Source organism: Podospora pseudocomata, chromosome 5, assembly GCF_035222375.1.
Source record: "Podospora pseudocomata strain CBS 415.72m chromosome 5, whole genome shotgun sequence".
NCBI classification, from domain to species: Eukaryota; Fungi; Ascomycota; class Sordariomycetes; order Sordariales; family Podosporaceae; genus Podospora; species Podospora pseudocomata.
This window is the reverse complement of record NC_085889.1, coordinates 388,527-402,404: the sequence shown is the minus strand read 5'-3', so window position 1 is coordinate 402,404 and position 13,878 is coordinate 388,527. Positions and strand designations below refer to the sequence as shown.

The 13,878-nt window shown below is 51.4% G+C and overlaps 5 protein-coding genes across 5 annotated transcripts; 1 reads left to right on the top strand and 4 right to left on the bottom strand.

Annotated features, from left to right (window-relative positions):
• Positions 1–276: 276 nt before the first annotated feature.
• Positions 277–1,798, bottom strand: QC762_501910 (uncharacterized protein; the record flags this gene model as incomplete). The annotated part of the gene is made up of 3 exons (XM_062890614.1): positions 1,598–1,798; positions 677–1,518; positions 277–618 (listed from the first exon to the last, which is right to left on the bottom strand). Exons 1-3 carry the CDS (start codon positions 1,755–1,757, stop codon positions 277–279), a joined length of 1,344 nt encoding a protein of 447 aa, XP_062741552.1. The 5' UTR covers positions 1,758–1,798.
• Positions 1,799–1,899: 101 nt separating this feature from the next.
• QC762_501920 (uncharacterized protein) lies at positions 1,900–3,367 on the bottom strand. The gene is made up of 2 exons (XM_062890615.1): positions 3,151–3,367; positions 1,900–3,091 (listed from the first exon to the last, which is right to left on the bottom strand). Exons 1-2 carry the CDS (start codon positions 3,238–3,240, stop codon positions 2,153–2,155), a joined length of 1,029 nt encoding a protein of 342 aa, XP_062741551.1. The 5' UTR covers positions 3,241–3,367; the 3' UTR covers positions 1,900–2,152.
• A 475-nt stretch (positions 3,368–3,842) lies between these two features.
• Positions 3,843–6,137, top strand: QC762_501930 (uncharacterized protein). Its single transcript, XM_062890616.1, has 3 exons — positions 3,843–5,113; positions 5,168–5,650; positions 5,707–6,137. The coding sequence occupies exons 1-3, from the start codon at positions 4,197–4,199 to the stop codon at positions 5,942–5,944; spliced, it is 1,638 nt and encodes a 545-aa protein (XP_062741550.1). The 5' UTR covers positions 3,843–4,196; the 3' UTR covers positions 5,945–6,137.
• A 3,592-nt stretch (positions 6,138–9,729) lies between these two features.
• On the bottom strand, positions 9,730–11,721 carry QC762_501940 (uncharacterized protein). Its single transcript, XM_062890617.1, has 6 exons — positions 11,199–11,721; positions 10,774–11,132; positions 10,586–10,717; positions 10,258–10,539; positions 9,987–10,200; positions 9,730–9,914 (listed from the first exon to the last, which is right to left on the bottom strand). Exons 1-6 carry the CDS (start codon positions 11,631–11,633, stop codon positions 9,792–9,794), a joined length of 1,545 nt encoding a protein of 514 aa, XP_062741549.1. The 5' UTR covers positions 11,634–11,721; the 3' UTR covers positions 9,730–9,791.
• Positions 11,722–11,739: 18 nt separating this feature from the next.
• Positions 11,740–13,387, bottom strand: MAN26A (Mannan endo-1,4-beta-mannosidase man26A; the record flags this gene model as incomplete). The annotated part of the gene is made up of 2 exons (XM_062890618.1): positions 11,740–12,170; positions 12,227–13,387. 2 exons carry the CDS (start codon positions 13,385–13,387, stop codon positions 11,922–11,924), a joined length of 1,410 nt encoding a protein of 469 aa, XP_062741548.1. The 3' UTR covers positions 11,740–11,921.
• Between the last annotated feature and the right edge of the window lie 491 nt (positions 13,388–13,878).

The following is a 13,878-nucleotide window of genomic DNA, read 5'->3' as shown; positions in this document are numbered from 1 at the left end:
AGAGCCAGCTGGAGAAGCGCAGAGATGAAGAAAACAAAATGTTGAGCGCTGCAAAAGCTTGAACGCTGCGTGCGGCACGATACCACCCCTGCCTGCATGATGTTTGTTGCGAGGAGAGCATAGGTACCCGTTTCCGAAGGTGAGCCCAACAGATCCGTCGGAAAAGCGCTCCCGGTCGATAGCCAGGTCAGAAGAAAAGTGTTCCCCATGAGATGTTCTATCCTCTATGTGCTATCCGCTGAAACGCCACAAGCCGCATCATGTCCTTGACCCCGCTCACAACTCCTTCTGCTTTTGACCCGCCCTGGGAAACTTCTCCCTAATCTCCTCCTCCGTAAACCTCCTCGTCAAACCCCTCAGCATTTCCGCCCGGTCCTTCATCGAAAGCTTAATCTGCTCTTGCCCAATGGGCACCAAACACCTCGCGAGGTGGTCGTAATCCTTTTGCAAAAGCTTCACCGTAATCATCAGGTAATCGATATTGTGAAACACCAACGCCTTCTCCTCGGCATATTTCCTCTTTTGCTGCAAGAAAGCGATGGGGTGCTCGCGCCAGTGCCGTCTCGGGTTGAGATGGTGCGAGGTGTGGTAGCCGTCGTTGAAGCAGTACCTATTGCTCTGTGGAAGTGATGGACATTAGCACGATGATGCATCGTAAAGCGACGGGACAACTCACAGCCACGTCAATGAGGGTGATACTCGAGCGAAAGTCCGAGTCAGGCTCGTCAGGGTCCACAAACGCGTGCTGGCCCCAGTTGCCAACCATCAAGCCAAGGCGCATAAGGAGAAGCGGGAGGAGAAAGACAAACGTCGTCGCTTTGCTGTGTAGTTGGTAGAGTATGAAAAGGGAAAAATAGTTGAAGAGCTCCCAAAAGAGGATCCTGGCGCCATTTACGGTTTGACCCTTGCGGAAAAAGTACAGTGGGAGGTCGAGCCAGACGAAGAAAAAGAAACGGCCGAGGTAGTGGAGGAAGTGAAACAGATCGTCGCGCTGGTATCGGAGGGTGGAGGAGAGATCGTCCGGTCCGTTGCCCTCGACGTGGTGGTGTTTTACATGGTGGTAATAGTAACTGTTCCATGTGTGGCCCATCAATGGATCGGTGACGTAGGGAAAGTACATGTCGAATAGGCGTACCAGACTAGAGTCTTTGGTCAAAACGCCATTTTGGTGGATGTGTTGATGCCTCATCAGGGTGTAGCTGCCTGTATACCAGGCCTGCATGAGAAAGTGAAGGACGCCGTGGAGGTAGGTGAAGTTGTAGAACAGCCAAATGGCGCTGGGCACCGAGGTGCTGAAGTAGAGGATCAGGTGTGTCGCCATGACCACATCCGTCTCATGGCGCACGATGCGACGTGCCGAGGCAATGTATGGCGCTACTACATTCTTGCCGACGATGACAGGCAGTGTATGGCGCAGGTGTCGAAGATCGTAGGTCGAGAGGACGGTAGGGTCGAAGAACTGGCTCTTCGGGTCGTTAAATGATTGCAGAGCGCTTATGTCACGAGAGTCTCTTCGGGCTATATTCAACAACCTGTCAGCGGTTACTCATGTAATTTGGAAATCAAGAGGAGGGCGTCGTCTCAAGAATTAAGATACCTTTGATCGACTCGAGGTTTGCCCCGAGGAGCCCAATCTCGATTTCGCCGCTGAGGTTTTCAAGAACCACATTATCGGCAATGGTAAGATCAGGACTGAAAACAATGTGTTCCATGGTAAAAGATGCTGGAGAAACGATGTTCGGTTGACTATTTATCATGCGCAGGCGTAACGAAGTATGACGTCGTTAACCAGATTTCCCCCACCAACAAAGGCGCAACAAGTGCGATGCAGAGAGTGTCCATTTTATCTTGAGGAATGTGCGACTCCCCTAGGGCCAACAATAGTGCTTACCTTCAATATTCTGCACAAGTTCATTGCATTATTACAGACCGGGAAGCTACCGCTGTCTTATCATCAGGAACATATTGCTAGTGATATTTCCGCCACAGTTGTTGGTGATCTATGAGGCACAGCAACGACTCGTGGAAACTGGCTAGTACAATACAAGACAGTTCCATTCAAGATTGTGGGTCGATCTTCAGGGGAACAAAAGGCCTTCACAGACCACAAGTCCCTCGAACATTCGAGCATCGAACCAACGACTTGGCAACTTCACCATCCGTACATCGCTGCATTGTGTGCCATCGTCTGCTTCGCTGCTTCCTTCACCAAAGGCAGCAGCTTCCGCATCATCTTTCCCTTCTTTCCATGGATGTCGTATTGCTTTCCAAAGCACGCCTCAGTCCACCACCCTATCTCGTACGCACCAACACGATGGATATCATGCTGAAGGTATGGCAATCCTGCGATGTCATCACGGATATCCTTGACCACCTTTCCCTTGGCATCCCTCCACACAAGGTATATTTGGCCCGTCTCGAAAGCCTCCTGATCTAGGATGACAAGCGGGTATCGAAGACCACCACTCGCCATTTCCAGGACTGCATCCTCGTACGCCTCTTCGCTCGGCTCGCTCTTTCTCGGGTAGGGGGTGCCGTCTAAGCGCAGGTTGTCGAGTGCGTCAATGACGTCCAATCCCCGATGCACCGAAGGGGCCGCCAGTTCAGGAAGGATCTTGTACACGTCCAGCCAGTCGTCGTCGTTGTTCTCGTCCTCCACATCAAACATGTCTTTGTCGTCGAGGACCATCCACCACCTATTCTTTGGTTTCATTTTCATCTTGTCGCCTCCTTGGCGGTCGCGGTCTAACAAAGTTTCCTCGATCTCGACCTCGGACAAGCCCTTGAGCTCATCATAGCCGAACCACTCCTCCAGTTTTGCGTCGGCTTCTTCACCACCCTGATACCAGGTTCGTAAGACGCAGAACCCTTCATTCTTGAAATCAGGCCATGAGATACTCAGGTGTTTAGCGGCAATGGCGCGGATTTTCTGCGGGCGCCAAGGTTTCAAGATGGTGTTGATTTCCTGTTGAGTTGGAACGTGTGTGATTGACTGATACTCTGGTCCGATGACATCTTCGTTGATGAACGCTTTGACGAGCGCATCACGTTGCTCTGCGACAGGCTGTGGAGAGTCGGCGTTCCAATTTTGCTACACAGATTAATTGAGTCAGTCACACTTCTTGTGTTGTTTATTGTTCAGGAGAGTACCAGAATGTACTGTTCCACAGGCAAACTGCCCCAGGCCGGGGCATTCTCCTCTGGGTTATCGCTTGAGGCTGGAGGCGAGTCTAAGGACATGATGGGGCTTAAGCTGGTTTGTGTGCTGTTCGGTTGAACATGGAGTGGAAGTAGAAACTGAATTCTGGGCGGGAGCGGTCTTTATGTGGGTTCAGTGTTTTTGTTCAACCAACACCTCGGCCAAACCCACATCGCCATTGCTGCCTGGAAGGATAATGCTTGGCGTTGTTGGCTGCACAGCTCAGAATATCCACTTTTCTGTGAACCACTTCATCAGCTCTGTTTTCTTCCACCACGGATTATTTCCAACAGAGCCTTGCAACGCTCCCCAACACCGCTCCGTATGAGTCGTCAGCCCGACTACCCCTGGCGCTGAATACTGCATTACTCATGGAGAATTCCGTTCGATAGGCCACACAGGCCAGATGAGGCAACGATGCCATGAATCACTTCACCAGGTGTTTATTTGGCTCAACAAATTTAGGTGGGTCCATTCAGGGGTAATTCAGGGGCCCCCACACATCGTCCATGACAATAGCACCGATCTCCGTGACGTAGCAACAGTTTTGCCCTTGATACTAATAAGGAAGTCAACAGATATAGCCTACGGCAACGGTGGTATCTATTCAATGGCCATACAACTGGCCTGTCTCGCCAGACGATCTGCGCTCATTCAATATCAGCCTGAATTCCCACCAATAAATGGACACATTGTCCTTCGTGGATATGCACAGCTATGGTCTGTTGCATTGAAGTAGCTTCCGTGCCGGGAATGATACCCTCTGGCTGCCATAGATCCAAACTCTTGGCCCATCACTGCCGAACTACCATATGATCTGCATATATCTCGGTGTAAATAGCAGCGATAGACCCTCAACCACCTCCTCTTCACCTTTCAGTCGATCAATCCCCTCCTTCCAGGTCCATGGACATGGTGCCGGTCTGGTTTCACAAGCTCATACAGTCCTCATTTGTCACTCGGTCATTTCAGAGCCTCAGCGTCGAATCTGCCAGCAATGACCACCCCAGATAAATCTCAGCCAGCCCATGGGCCAGCAGCAGCAGCAGCACTCGCAACGGACGAAATCAGCCCTGCCCCCATCACAGACACCCCCACCGACAAAGCCACCACCTTCCTCCAAGCCCACGCCCAAACCGACACGACCTTCACCTGCGACGAAGAGCGCCACGTCCTCCGCCGCATCGACACGCGCATCCTCCCCCTCCTCCTCGGCGCCTACTTCTTCCAACAGCTCGACAAATCCTCCCTGTCCTACGTCTCCATCTTCGGCATCACCGAAGACGCCAAGCTCGTCGGGCAGCAGTACTCATGGCTCGGCTCAATCCTTTACATCGCCCAGCTGGTGATGCAGCCCCTCGCCGCTTTCATCTTGGTCAAGTTCCCCAACGGGAAAGTCATCGCCTCTGCTATCTTCCTGTGGGGTTCATCACAGGCCATCATGGCTGCTTGTACCAGTTTTCAGTCTTTGCTCGGACTCCGCTTCATGCTGGGCAGCTTCGAGGCCATGATCGCACCGAGCTGCATCGCCGTCACGCAGATGTGGTGGAGGAGGGGGGAGCAGACGCTGCGGACGGGCTACTGGAATGCGATGAACGGGATCACCGCGATAGTCGGGAGCCTGTTCACCTATGGGCTGGGACATATTGAGAGTGGGGTGATGTTCAAGTACCAGATTATTTTTCTGTTTTGTGGGTTGTTGACGGTGATGTATGCGGCGGTGGTGCTGGCTTTTATGCCGGATTCGCCGATGGAGGCCAAGTATTTGACCGAGAGGGAAAAGGTGATTGCTGTGGAGAGGTTGAGGGCGAACCAGATGGGGGTGTCGAGCGGGAAGTGGAGGTGGGAGCATGTGTGGGAGAGTTTGCTGGATTTGAAGACTTGGTGTTGGTTTGTCATTATTGTTGCGATTTCGTAAGTTCTGTTCTGAGGTGTCGTGGGGAGAGGATTGCTGACAGGACATGGCAGGATTGTGAGCGGTGGTATTGGAACTTTTGGCAGTCTCATCGTCAAATCGTTTGGATACACCAAGTTCGAGGCCATCTTGTTCAACATCCCGTTTGGGGCTATCCAGTTCATTGTCATCATTGCCTCGGGATGGGTCGCCACGAGGTTCAAGCACAAGGGACTGACCATTGGGGGGGTCTGCGTGTTGCCCATTGTGGGTACGATTATCATGTTGACTGTCCCTCGCGAACAGAAAGGGGTGTTGTTGTTTGGGTACTACTTGGTGTCATGCATGGCTGCCATCACGCCGTTGATTTACGCGTGGCAGGCGCAGAACACTGGAGGTGACACCAAGAAGAAGTGCACGTCTGGCATGGTCTTCATCGGGATGTGTACTGGTAACATCATCGGCCCACTGCTGTACTCTGTCGATCATGCCCCTTTGTATCGACCGGGCTTGATATCTAACCTCATCATGTTGGTGTTGGTAGCGGCGCTAGCGATGTAAGTGACAAGGATACCTGACATGCGTAACGCAGTGGCTGACAAAACCTTGGCAGACTCATCCCATTCTACCTCATGTACCTGAACCGCCGGCACGCCAAGCGTCGGGAAGAGTTGGGCAAGAATGCCGTGCTTGTTGACGAGTCCATGTTAGGCAAAGGTCAAGTGGAAAGCGGCAAGGCGGCAGAGCTTGAGGAGGCAGGTGCTGGCGTAAAGCCAAAGGCGCTGGAAGAGGACAATGCTTTACGGGACATGACCGACGTCAAGAACGAAGACTTCATCTATGTGTATTAGGTTCTGGCAAGATAGGTACCTGCCAAACTAGGCTGCCAGTCGGTAACCAATCCGTATCTTGTACGAAACTTGTGAGTCGGTGAAAATTCACAGGACGTTGCAGATCTTCAAACAATTTAGGAGGAGATATTCTTCATCATGATCACAGTTGGTTGGGGTCGACTCATTGGTCTCAACAATTCACAGGGATCCGCCTTGTTTATTATCACCGAAGACTGTAATAGTAATGCCATGCCATGTTGTTGAGGTCATAACATCCCCCATGCCCTAGAGGAACAGCGGCAGTGCCTTGGCGTTGACAACTTGGTCAGACATCACCAGGAAACCACCCTAAAGATGAGGCTTGCTGGCATGCTCTTGGGTTCACAACGTCTGTGGTGTTAGACAACGTGACGGAGCTTGTTCCCCGGGCCCGGAAGTGCATTTCAACGCGTACAGACATTATCGTGGTCCCTGGTACTGGCGGAGAGACAGCTCCGGCTCCCCGTGTCGCTAACATCTCCGAATGTAGAAATAAACCCCGATCCTGTGTAACAAGACTCTCCTATATCAGCGATGTCTACGAAGGTAAAGAATGGGCTATCTCGTAGTGAAGGTCTGTAGCATCTACCCCCAACCCGATTCTCAAGATGGCGAGCAGCAGCAAAGACAGCAAGCAAACCCTAACGCCTGCGGAGCAATCTCTGGCCACATCCTTCCTAGAGAAGAGAACTGCCAGTTTGGCACTCCTCGGAATCCCTGATAGCAAATGGCAGGATGATTGTGAGTTCCTTGCGTAGTCCAGGTTTGTCACTGACGTCTGACCATCTGCAGATTCCCTCGGTCAATCCAACACAACCTGTCCATCCATGAAATCACGATCGAGCTCATTGATAGTTGAAACAAGTCATGCGTATGGGCTCAGAAAAACATGAAAGTCGTAGTGGTTAGAATTTGGGTTGAATCACTGTTGCAATCACACGTGCATCAAAAAGGCACGTATAAAAGGTGTTCGTCACCTAGGCAGCCATCAAGAGAGTATTGTTGTGTCAAGGGAAATTTTTTGCCGTTCTCGGACTCGCTTGCAGGGCGCGTGGCTATTGAGTGACACCCTATCCCACTTTTCATTCTGACAAACTTATTTTCAGCTTTGGTTGAAAATAATTTTCATACTGCGTGGTGTCAGATTAGTCAATGAGGCCAACTGTTAAGGAATTAATCTATTGCCAGTGGGACCTGAGCCACGGGATTCGGCGTTTCCCTGCCACCCAGGCAACTCACACTCTCACAACACCAGAACTGACACCTTTTTAGACCCCCTAACAATTTGCAGTTAAAGTATCGTACAAGATATAATTTTAAAGCTATTTTACAACTACGCCGACATTGAATTCAACGATTAATAAGATACCCGCTATAATAACTACCGGTTCCACTGTTCTCGTTATTAAAAAAAGCTTTTATAGATCCGATGTTATGAGCCTGCGAGCTTCACATGGGCGAGCACATGCGGGTCAGGGACCCTCCGTGGCTATCTATAAAACCTCTACCGGGAGCTTTCTCGAGAAGCTCCCCAGCATTCATTCACCATATCACACAGTTTATATCCTTTGTGTTGGGTGCTCGCCCCTTTCCTTTTTCTCTTTCTTTTTCATGAGGACTCTCCGTTAGAGTCCTCGCCCCGGCTTCCACCTCCGGAAGCCACAAGCCGGAGACTCGGCAAGGCCTTCGCGACAGGATATTCCTCTGGGAACTGTCCCTGGGCTCCTCCGCACCCCTCGACGGGACATTCCTCTGGGAAGTGTCCCAGAGCCTCACCAAGTCTGCCACCGGGAGCCTCCCACCTACGAAAGGAGCTTCCCTGGGAGTCTCTTTTCGAGCCATCCTGACGGAAGGTCACAACATCCGAAGACATAATAAAAAGCTAACGGTTTATGCGGAGTACCGAGAATAACATACTGCTATCTAAGCAGCTTCTATGTAAACCAAACCTAATACCCGTACTTTACTTGAGCACTTGGAAGAAGTCTACGGACTAGTATTTAGAATCGATAATTTCGTCCCGAAAGCAGTTCGAAATTACGAGTTTAACTCTCGCTCCGTTTACTTTAACGGAGATAATTATTGTCACGAGCGAGGCTTCAAGGAGGCAAGGCTACAAGATGACCACTTAATTTGACAGGATTCTAGCTAAGGAAGTAAAAAGAAAAGGAAAGCTTTGCTCAGTGTAAATAGACAGTTCCGCAGTATGCAATACAAGTCACAATCGTTGGTATCTTAGCTATTGTGATTGAGACAAGCCATTTGTTGTACACTGTTTAGCTGTACCGAACCAGGATTGTTTAGAAGTGCCTTCAACCATTATTCCTTTCAAAGGTTCTGGATAGGGGTTCGTCAAACGCTTATATGCTTTAGGTTTGATGGAAGATTGTGGGGTGTGAGTGTAGAAGATAGGGAGACAAATCTCTCTTAGTTTTTGGCAGTATGACTTCCGAAATCTGCGTTAGATTTCCCTGGAAATGATAGTCTGGGTACTTATCATAACGGGCAATGCTAAATAACACTCTCTTGGATCCGAACATGCTTGCTAAATTGGCATTGTACCTAGGTACCTAAGGTATCTTGTGATTTTATTCGTGTTTGGCAATTTGCGTGTACAGTCAAGAGAGAGCATAACTGGCCCGATCTATTACACAGCAAGCATTTTGATTTTTCAGTGAAACCCACTTAAGCCCGCTGGCAAAGAAGCAAGAACTTGATTTGAAGGTTTTGTTGGCTTTTGCCTTGAGTGCAGGCCGATTCCTTTGGTTCTTTGCCCTGCTTTGGGTAGCTCGCTTTGTTGCCTCTGCTCACTGCTCCGCCTCTTAAAGCTCCATGTACCTACTATATTTAGGTAGCTCGGTCCCAATTTCCAGCTGCTATACCAATCAATATTCATCTCTCTCGCAGCCTTAGAGAGTCAAATTTAACATTCCACGTTGACGAATCAGACGCGGATCCAACATCTCCCACTTTGCTGTCCCCGGTTTCCCTTTCCCTTCAACACATACCTACCTAAGCCTCCAAAAGCACATACCTAGCCATGTGCATGTGGTTTAAGCCCAGAATAGACTTGTTTGAGCCACCGCACCGATTATGTATGAGCAACTACACCGTGGAGGAGCTGGCAACTGCCAGGGCCAAAGATCATATCGAACACCCTGGACTTCTAAGCAAGGTCATCCATGAAATCCGGCTTTTCAGCTCCCATAATCCAAAGACTGAGGAGAGTCCCGATTCATCCGGAAAGCAGAAGTGGTCAGGCCACCCCAGATTGGGCTCTCTGGAAACCAGTTTGAGAAAGCTCGTTCGGGAACAGCGCCAGTGGCGCCGCGACTCTGAAAATTCGCTTGGAACTTATCTTGACATCGACAAAAGCACACATGTGGGCACTACCTCCCACGCAAGTGTCCTGGCATCAATGTTCTGTTCACCGAAGGGGTACCCTACTAGGGATGTAGCTCTTTCTCTCTCATTAAGCGGGGTAGAGAGTGGATGCTTGGCCCTAGAACAACGGATGAAGGTAGGTAGAGCGACAAGAACTCATTTCTGTTATCCCAGTTGAAGTGCTGACACTACCATCAGAGAGGAAATTCTGGCACAACGATCACTATAACCCTCAACACGTCGTCGAGGAAGTGGAGATGGAAGATGCTGAGACGGCCGAAGTGAACATTGAAGACGTGGAGTGATCGGAGGAGGCTTACATGAGAGGTCAGACGCTAAGTATTGCCTGCTACTTACCTTAACTCCCCGATTAAGCAGTGTGAAGTAATAGAAGGATAGATTTCGGGTTGGGCCCGATGAAGCGCTATGTGGAAATCCGGCATTACACTTGCTTATTTCTTCTCGTGAGTCTAATCCAAAAGTCTGATGACAACCAAGTAACCCCATCCACCAACTTGAGTGGTGAGGCTTTGTTTACAGGGGCAATATCGTAGCGTCGGAAGATCTGTTTAACTATTAGCAATGCAGCCCTGGATCATCCTGACCACTGACGGTCACCCTGGTCAGAGAGACATACCTCGGTGAACCACTTTCCAAGTTCCATCAACCCAACCTGTTTCCCCAGACAGATATACTTTCCTGTGCTGAAGCCTAGTTCCACGGCTGCCCACATCTCGTCGTGTTGTTCTGGAGTTGCCTCTAACCAACGCTCAGGCCGCCAGATGTCAACATCCGGGCTGAATAAGGCTTTGTCTCTGGTGATCCCTAACATGCATTGTGCGATCTCGGTTCTGTGGTGAAGTCGTTAGGATAAAAGGCTTCATGACAGTCAAGAAAAGCATACATACCCCTTGGGAAGATAATAGCCATGAATGGTATCCCCCGTATCAGGCACTTGCTTGCTGAAGCTCAGCCCAGCACCATTGGGCCAGATGCGCATCGTCTCGTGGATGACTGCCCATAGATACTTGAGCTCCTTGGTGTCGGTGTAGCTGATGACTTCTTCAGAGTCATATTCTTTGAAGAAGGCGTCGATCTCGACCTGGAGTTTACGGTAGGCTTCAGGTGTGGTCAGCAGGGCAAGAAGCGTCATGCGGAGGACAACGGACGTCGTCTCAGACCCAGCAACACTATCTTCATCAGCTCGGTACTGCTCACGTCGAGGGACTCACTCACACAAGCGTGATACACTCCTGCACCACATCCTCCGCCTCAATCCCATTGTCCAAATAACTCCTTATCAAATCCCTCTCTCCCTTTTCCTCCGCACCGCCCTCAACCCGCTTCCTCACCTCCTCCTCCGCAAACCTAACCCCTTATCAGCAACCATCCCATTTTCCCCCTTCCTACACACAGGAACTCACCTCATCAAAACCCCAAAACCCACCTTATCCCCCGCCCCCGGCATCATCTTCCTCAAAGGCCAAGTATGCATCGCATACACCAACTGCGGCAGCGCCCCCAAAACCCCAAACATCGGCAGCATAACCTCCGTTATCTCCAAATACCGGTTCACATCCCCGTCCCTATCCAAAAACCCAAACGGCCGTCCAAACGTCACCGACGTGGCAACATCCAGAGTAAAAAACTGCGCCCGGTGTCCAAACTCCATTGGTTTTGTGTCGGAACCACCCGAGACATACTTCCGCTCAACCAAGTCGATAAAAGCCCCGACTTGTTGATCGACTCTCTTTTCCATCGCTGCTAACCCAGCACCGGACCACTGATTGCTTTTGTTACCCTTTCCCCCCTCTTATCTTGTTTTGTCAGGAGGGGATGGGGCGCTTACAGCAGGAATGAGCTTGTTTTTTCTCTCTTTTCTTGATTCATTGTCTCGCATGGCTATGCACGACCACCTTTTGAGATCCCAACGGGAGAACTCGAACCAGAGCCCTTTTGTGTAGTTTGCCTTGTGGGAGCACACATAGCGGAATGTGGCCGCGTCGGAGAACACCACAATGTTGGGGGTTACGCGCACCAGGGGGCCGTATTGCCTGCAGAGGTCATAGACGTATTGAGCCGAACCGGGTTTGAGGGTGCGCCGGGCGTACACCAAAGACGTGAGGGAGTTGAGGAGGGGGCCGGGGATGTGAGAGAGGCGGTGGTATTGGATGAGAGTGGGGATGATGATGAATGTGGTGAGCAGGAAGAGAAGAGCGAGGGGGACGAGGGTTGTTGTGGGGAGGTTGAGAGGGGGGGCGAGGAAGGGCTTGAGAGTCTCCATGTTGTGGTTTTGTCAGCGTGTGCTGACGAGGAGAGCGTTGTTGAGGTTGAAGACGAAATGCGGGGTCTGTGGTGAGAAATGGTACGCTCATGAGTGTGTAACACCTATCAGCAGTTGGCAGCGCCCAAGTGATAGACCTGCATAAAGGTGTTCTGGGCGCGGCTGAATGGCTTGCACTAACATGCAACAGAGAACTGTCTATCCCTAAAGTGGCGATGCTTATTCTTGTATTGAACAGACCAGTATGTACATAGCTGATTGGCAGCTCAGATGTCTTTGTTCAAGTTACTAACTCCTCCACCCCTGAATCTCATCCAGCGTCAACACATAGTCGCTGTTGTAGATCTCGTTGAGAACAGCAACCGTGTTCCAGCTGGGGTTGTTGATAAAGTCATCACCCCAAACAGCAAACCACAGCCAGTTGGCCTGGTAAGCCTGCAACAAGCCGGGCAAAGGGGCAGCGCCAACCTCTGCAGCAGCAATCATCTTCTTGTCCCTGCCGAGGGCGATCAACTCATTGTACTGAGTCGACATGGGCTATCAAAATGTCAGCATCATCCCACACCATCTTCAGTTCGGAGACAAAAACTTACCCCATTACCCTGCGCATACACATCGGCCGACAAGATATCAACCGTATCATCACCCGGATACCAATCCTCCAAAATCGAATTCCACACCCAAATCAAATTATCCAAACCATGATGCACCGTCAGACGCTCATACAAGATATCCCAAAGCTGCTTCGCCGGTTCCGGCCCCTTGGCTCCCCACCAGAACCAACCACCCTCCGCCTCGTGAAGAGGTCTCCACAAGACCGGAACACCAGCAGCCTCCAGCCTCTTGAGCTGGACAGCAATCGCGTCAATGTCCCTGATGAGAAGAGTGTAGTTCGCACCCTGGGGGTTGGCCAACGTGGCGGCAATGTCAAAGTCGGTAGCCCGAGTGTAGAAGCCGGACCACCACTTGTTCTCTTCGGTGTCATACAGACCGACGGGAGCGTTCCAGTGCCAGAGAACAGAAACGATACCGCCTGCGTTGTGGTGGGCGATGGCGTCCTCGACGGCATGGCTGGTGGTGCCACGCTCGACGCGGGAGGGGGAGTAATCCATCAGATCGACAGCCACCAGCGCGGGGGTCTTGCCGGTTTGCTGTCTGATCCACTCGGCGTGGTGGAGCTCCTGCTGGCCAGAGATGATCTTGTTGCCGTAGACAGAGCGGAGGTAGGAGTAGAGCTTCTTGGCGTTGGTGTCGGCGTTGGGGTTGTTGAGGTTGGGGTTGATGTCGTGGGGGGGGCGAGGGGCGGAGGGGGTGAGGGTGATGGAGTCGATGAGGTACCATCCCCAGTTGTTCACGATGTCGATGGTGTTTTGTCCGGCGTTGAGGAGGACCTGACCGGCGGAGACAGAAGTAAAAGAGTCACCGGCGGGGAAGAAGACCTCGCTGACGGCACCGTTGTTGAGGACGACGTTGGTGCGCTTGTCACCGTAGATGGCGGCGTACCGGATGGAGAGGTCGTAGAGCTTAGTGGTGGCGGAGCTGATCTGGAAGGTGATCTTGTCGGAGCCCTCGTCGAAACCGGTGACGTAGCCACGGCCGGTATAGCCTGCCTGAGCAGTGTCGACGGTGGTGCCGGTGAGGATGGCATCTTCGGCCTCGTAGGTCACGGGGCCATCACGAGGCTTGCAAGGCTTCGCAACAGCGCTGCTGGCCAGGGCCAGGGCGAAGAGCCCGATGTCGAGGAGCTTGACCATCGTGTCTTTGCTGGAGTTCTGATCAACTCCCAGGCGTCAAAGGATGGATGAAGAACAGGAACCAAAACATTTAAAAGCGATGGGTATCACGATGTCTTATTATAGCGGCCACCGGGCCGTTGCACCTGAGGTATGTACACAAGATGTTGTAATGTCGGAAGGGGAACCTCCGTCCCGGGTTGCAAGGGTCGCTGTCAACCCCCGGAGTGACATGATCCACCGCTCCGCGTTACGTCTTGTCTAGACAATTCGCGGATAAAACTGCGTCCTATAGAGGGCTAGTTAGGCGAGCACGGAGGAATGCCACCTTGAGGCGTGTCCTGATGGTGTGATCGCGGGCTGAGGGAAACCAGGTTGTTGGATATCGCCAGTCTTGTAGCGGGCTTGGCGGACGGTGCATCCTACCCCGAGGTCACAGACGTATGTAACTCCGATCAATCTCAAAATAAATGTTCATTTTTGTCTGTTTATCCCGAATGACATCAACGATC

Bases quoted from the DNA above. Each gene is read 5' to 3' on its own strand.
- QC762_501920 (XM_062890615.1), bottom strand. From the start codon at position 3,240: ATGTCCTTAGACTCGCCTCCAGCCTCAAGCGATAACCCAGAGGAGAAT. The intron at 3,092-3,150 runs GTACTCTCCTGA...TAATCTGTGTAG, and splicing joins CTGTGGAACAGTACATTCTG to CAAAATTGGAACGCCGACTC.
- QC762_501930 (XM_062890616.1), top strand. From the start codon at position 4,197: ATGACCACCCCAGATAAATCTCAGCCAGCCCATGGGCCAGCAGCAGCA. The intron at 5,114-5,167 runs GTAAGTTCTGTT...AGGACATGGCAG, and splicing joins GTCATTATTGTTGCGATTTC to GATTGTGAGCGGTGGTATTG. The intron at 5,651-5,706 runs GTAAGTGACAAG...AAACCTTGGCAG, and splicing joins TTGGTAGCGGCGCTAGCGAT to ACTCATCCCATTCTACCTCA.
- QC762_501940 (XM_062890617.1), bottom strand. From the start codon at position 11,633: ATGGAGACTCTCAAGCCCTTCCTCGCCCCCCCTCTCAACCTCCCCACA. The intron at 11,133-11,198 runs GTAAGCGCCCCA...AAAAGCAATCAG, and splicing joins AAAACAAGCTCATTCCTGCT to TGGTCCGGTGCTGGGTTAGC. The intron at 9,915-9,986 runs GTATGTCTCTCT...ATAGTTAAACAG, and splicing joins TTGGAAAGTGGTTCACCGAG to ATCTTCCGACGCTACGATAT.